Raw genomic sequence first — 5,351 nt, 5'->3', positions numbered from 1 at the left:
ATGTCTGTGTTGCGTCAAGCCGGGTTGGCATCTTTGGGTATGTTGAACGAATATAGCAATAAATTCTTGATTTGTATTTATTCGTACTAGATGTTATATTGGGTACTTTACTTTATTTTCCACCCATTTACATTTTGAATCATAATGGGATCCAACTAAGAATAGGAACGATAATTACCCTTATGTGTAAAAGTCATCAGAAAGTACAAGTCGCTTAAAAGTCCTCTTTGCATACTAGTAGCGGTATATTTTATTTTTATATCATTATATTATCAATTCATTTGAATTTACCCTAATCTACTCTTATAGATTACATTCTTAGTTAAATCGCATATTAAGTTATTTATTTAACAGAGTGGCAGTTAAGGACCACGTCGATTTATTGATTGCGTGGGATTTAGTCGAAAGTGAGGCTAAGATTTTTTAATTATTTTTTTATTAGTAGTATAATATGTAAGTTATGGAATACATAAGTGTTAAGCAATTGTGTAGTCTTATTTAGTATTATGTTATATGTGGTAAGTATATCAAAAACGAACGTTAAAGGATTCATAAGAAGCGATTCAAACGCATTACGACGCGTAATGTTCGCAAACTCTGTACTCTGTAACGAAGTTCTTATCCCTTACAGTGTGCCTCCTCTGTATGAACGTGGGATTCATGTATTCCTGGCCCTCTTCAACCCTTCGACTGTTCTCCTCAACCAATACTACACTTAACCGACCTATGACGGACACCGAGCAGGCATTGTTTGGTAGTCTGTCATCTATAGCAGCATTGATAAGTACCCCTTTCGCTGGTTTCCTATTGGACAGACTGGGGAGGAAGTATTCTTGTGTTTTGTTCTCGATGCCGCAAGTTGTGAGTTATAGTTTATTCATGTATGTATATGAATTTGTGTTAGTTGTGTGTGTAAAGTTGTAATTAACAGATTATAAACCTATCTCGTGAAATTGCAAACTGTCAACTGAATTGCCGAATGTGATCTGCAACATACTGATTGTATGTATTAAACTTAAAAAATTGTACGTTTTTTTAATAATAATTTATAATCCACTAGCTGCACGCCCCGGCTCCGCCCGGGTTGTCATTTATCGTAATTAAAATTATTTTAACTATCCTATCTCTCAAGTTGGATCGAACTGCACATAGTGTGCGAATTTTATTATAATCGGTTAAGTGGTTTAGGAGTCCATTGAGGACAAACACGAGATTTATATATATTAGGATTTTATATTACAATTGATATGACGAGTCCGACTTGCACTTGACCGATTTTTTAAATACAATTTGGCAATTTTTCAGATCGCGTGGGTAATCGTATCAACATGTTATAAGGTGGAAGGTATTTTAGCCGCTGTTTTCATATCAGGCTTAGGAGGCTGTATTTTTATCGTCGCCCCAGTATTTATATGCGAATTCTGTCAAGAAACAATCCGAGGAATGATGACTACTGGGGTCATAGTGTACTATGGTATTGGAATGTTACTGTCATACCTTTTGGGAGGATCTTTGGAATATCGTTTCATGAACTATGCCTGTTTAAGTCTAACTGCTGTTGGGTGTGTTTTAACCAGCTTTTTGAAGGAATCACCCATTATTTTGATGAGGAGAGGATTGGAGAAGGTAGGTCGAATATTTTAGGCTTTTAAAATTGTAATACAAAAATTTGTACGTTTTCATAGTTTATAAATATGTCCCGTTTTTTATTTTGTTCCTAAACCTTTGAGAATAAAGCCCCGTATTATTGTTTGGCGAGAATGTAAAACCAATATATTGGAGAGTTGCCAGTAACACTGCATGTAGCAGTGTTGACACATGATTCGCTTGAGGAGCTTCAATAAACAAAAAAAGTTTCCAGCAAGATTATTGACCAACTGTTGATCTACAAACGCTTACCATAAATTTGAGGCTTTACAATATGAAAGTGCTGAATGCAACACTCAACGTTCCTTATTTAAATGTTGTATCTTCTTATTTATTCTTGATTTTTTTTATAACGTAAAAGTAAACCAACTTAGTATCTTTCTCTTTGGATTCATCGATTCATTAAAAAATGTATAACAAACCTTTTATATTGTGGGAGTCGAGCACGCTTCGGCACGAATTGGGCCAGCTCGCACCGGGGAAGTACCACACCCCCACAGAAAACCGGCGTGAAATAGTGGCATGTGTGGCGTACGGTAAGTGGGGGAGCCGGAGGCCTATTTCCTTTTCCTCCCCCGTCCCAGTCCATTCCTTCTTTCCTGTCATGAATTCGTTCCTTTTCCCTTACCCACTAAAAGCGGGCAGCGCATTCGCAGAGGCACTACCTTTACGAATGTTCATGGGCGGTGGTGATCGTTTACCATCAGGCGAACCACCAGCTCAGTTGCCCGTTATGACATAAAAAAAAACCCTTTATATGTGATTAATATATGCATGTGGTTTATTTTTCAGGAAGCGGCAGAATCTATTTCTTATTACCGAGGCGTGAAAGTCAATTCTAAAGAGGTTATGCAAGAGATTGACACAATACGCAGAACTTTAAATCCAGATTTCGAGCAAGTTTGTGGTAATTTGCTATTATTTTTTTATTTATTAATTTTAAACTTAAATAAGCGATCACATTTCCTTTTTTATGTGGATAGTGATATTTTAATGCCAGATAAAAATACTATTTCAAAGCCTATATGCCAGTGAATAAGAGTCATTTTAGTTTCACATTAAAGTGTAGGTACCATAAAATAGCAGATTGTAGAATGATGAGTGATGACCATATATCAATAAACAAAACATACTAATAATAACTATTAGTCCGAAAGATAAACATGTGTTTATGTTTAATTTTTCACTCATACGGGGAAATTTACGGCTATTAAGATTAGTCATGTTATGATTACATAAAACGTTAATTAATTCAAACATCGTAAATTTAAATCTCTTAATACTAGGCTATAAAGGCAGTCTGAACAACGGATTGGAAGGGGCATTAAATCATATCCGTATTTTCAAATTCGCTCTTACGTCTATGTATAAAAATAAACGTTTTACTTTTAAAAATAAAAAGGACTTAGTTGTTTTTGTTTTCAGTTTACATTTTTTATCACTTGTCTGTACTTCATGTATGTATATGATTCTATGCTTTAATATTAGAATATATAACATAGGATTTTTCCAAATTTTTGTATTTACGCTAAATCATTTCAGATGCGACGACTGACGAGGATAATATCTTAAAAGTGCCAGTGAAACCAGAAAAACTACACTTTTGGCAGTTTCTTAGTAAGTAAAACTCAAGTAATCTGCTACTTACATATTATTTAGTGATATTTTTTTAATCGAACCACATAACGCATTTTTATTAAGTTATTAAATTTGAACATTCGAATTATTTTTCAACTAGAACTTCTTGATTGTGTGTCACTGGTTTTAATGGAACTTAAATCATTATTTTTCCAGAAAAATCTCAGTCAACTCGACGTGCTCTGTTACTATGTATCGTCTTGTACACGGCTGCCATATTCCAAGGATTAGTCGTGGTCCAGGTGTACGCGCAGCCGCTATTTGAAGAAGCTGTGCCCAATGTGTCCACAACCATATCGAGCGTTATATTCGCGATTGTGCTGATCATTTCTGGGTGTATCGCAGCCTTTTTCATTGATAAGGCTGGGAGGCGGGTAAGAAAACACAGATTAAAAATAATGGGTGTTGTTAACTTCGATGTGTTTATGACGTTCTGGTACTTCATCCAATCTGAGTGAATTTTACCAAGACAAATTAAATAAAACTGGCGTATAAATAAATAAATAAATAAAGTTCAGAGGTGTCAAGGGACACCTGGATGGAACGAAGTTCCTTTCGTTTCTATAAGAGAGAGAGAGAGACAGACAGAGAAACATGCGCACGCCGCACAGCTTACAATAGCTTACTATAGCAAAAAGTGTCGTTACAACTTTTCTTGAGAATTTTTTTCTATCCCCCGCAAAAAGGAACTTCGTTCCAAATGTAAAAATAAATAAATACGAAAATTTAATGAACTGAAACATTATGACAATGAATATTGTTAATTATTTACGTCTTATTCGCATTTTTGTAGCCTTATTTCAGTAGTTAGTGTCCAAAAAAAAATTCGCCATCATTTAAGGGAAATTCAAACTAGCCAATATACATTTAAACTTAATTTAAATGTAATGTTGTTTTTTCAGTATAATCTATGTTATTTATTTATACGTTAATACTTCAAAATAAATAATATAACTAACTATTTCCAGCCTCTTATAATCTACTCATCAATAATAACCGGTATCTGCTGCGCGGTACTAGGAACGCAGATCCAATACCACTGGGGACCGCACTGGGTATCTGCTATCCTGCTCTATTCGTATTGCATCGCTTACTCCCTTGGCGCTGGCACGGTGCCCTTCGTCATTGTTGCGGAGGTCTTCTTACCGGAGGTTGGTTATTTTTTCCTAGTGGTTTTATCTTAGTATAATACGCAACAGCGCTCCTGCATGCCTACACAAATGGCAGTACCAATTTTTTCGACCTTTGGGTCCTGGCGGAACCCGTAGGGTTAGGAAATTTACGACTTGGAATTCGTCTGCGAACTCCTCAGTGGCAAATGAGGCACCGAGCCGAGTGCGCCATCTATCTAGGCCTGCTAATCAGCCGTTTTTACCTACCTGAGGCACACCTGAGGTTTACTATGTTGACCTGGTACTTACCTAGTATGTTTTATAATCTTAACACCATAATTACGCATCACTATTAATTATAATTTGCTTTTCTTGTGCTATCTGTCCATTTGACAAAAGGTTTAATAAACTAATATGGAAAACTTTTTTCCAACAATCATATGGAATTCATAAAATTACGATACATAAATTTACATTTTCACCATTTTAAAAGCGATGGTTCTCTTCTACAGTCTATGGTTTTTTTTTATTTTTTCCAGATAAAAAGCATCGTGTCTATGATCTCAGTGGAATGGGCGTGGACTTGTAACTTCATTATACTCTTTTTGTTCAACCCTCTGGTGACAACTCTTGGTCTTGGACCCATCTTCTATATATTTGCTGTGGTCTGCTTCTTAACAGCTGTTTTTTGTACGTTCTGTTTGCCTGAAACTAAAGGACTGACTGTAGATATAATACAGACTTTATTTGTTAAGAAAGTAAACACAGCTAATGCGTAGCTTTTTTTCAATATCTTATAATATTGACAAAATTACCTAGCTAATATGGTATGAAGACTACTTAATATTTTATTTCAATTTTATATCTAGTGTGTTAAAAAACTAACCTATATTTAAATTCCATTCACTCTCACACAAGTTCTACTAAGAGTGAAAGAGATAAAAACAATAGGAT

The 5,351-nt window shown here is 35.2% G+C and overlaps 1 protein-coding gene across 1 annotated transcript; it reads left to right on the top strand.

The window, feature by feature from the left end:
- Positions 1-5,351, top strand: LOC119837156 (sugar transporter ERD6-like 4). The gene is made up of 8 exons (XM_038362679.1): positions 1-37; positions 632-861; positions 1,306-1,626; positions 2,440-2,551; positions 3,190-3,264; positions 3,442-3,659; positions 4,254-4,436; positions 4,937-5,351. The coding sequence occupies exons 1-8, from the start codon at positions 1-3 to the stop codon at positions 5,174-5,176; spliced, it is 1,416 nt and encodes a 471-aa protein (XP_038218607.1). The 3' UTR covers positions 5,177-5,351.

This window comes from Zerene cesonia, chromosome 26 (genome assembly GCF_012273895.1).
Source record: "Zerene cesonia ecotype Mississippi chromosome 26, Zerene_cesonia_1.1, whole genome shotgun sequence".
NCBI lineage: Eukaryota > Metazoa > Arthropoda > Insecta > Lepidoptera > Pieridae > Zerene > Zerene cesonia.
Note: the sequence above shows the minus strand (reverse complement) of the source record. Positions and strands in the feature narration are given on the sequence as shown.

Coding starts and splice junctions, on each gene's coding strand:
- LOC119837156 (XM_038362679.1), top strand. CDS start 1: ATGTCTGTGTTGCGTCAAGCCGGGTTGGCATCTTTGG. Junction 3,265..3,441: donor ACACTTTTGGCAGTTTCTTA/GTAAGTAAAACT, acceptor TTATTTTTCCAG/AAAAATCTCAGTCAACTCGA. Junction 4,437..4,936: donor CGGAGGTCTTCTTACCGGAG/GTTGGTTATTTT, acceptor TATTTTTTCCAG/ATAAAAAGCATCGTGTCTAT.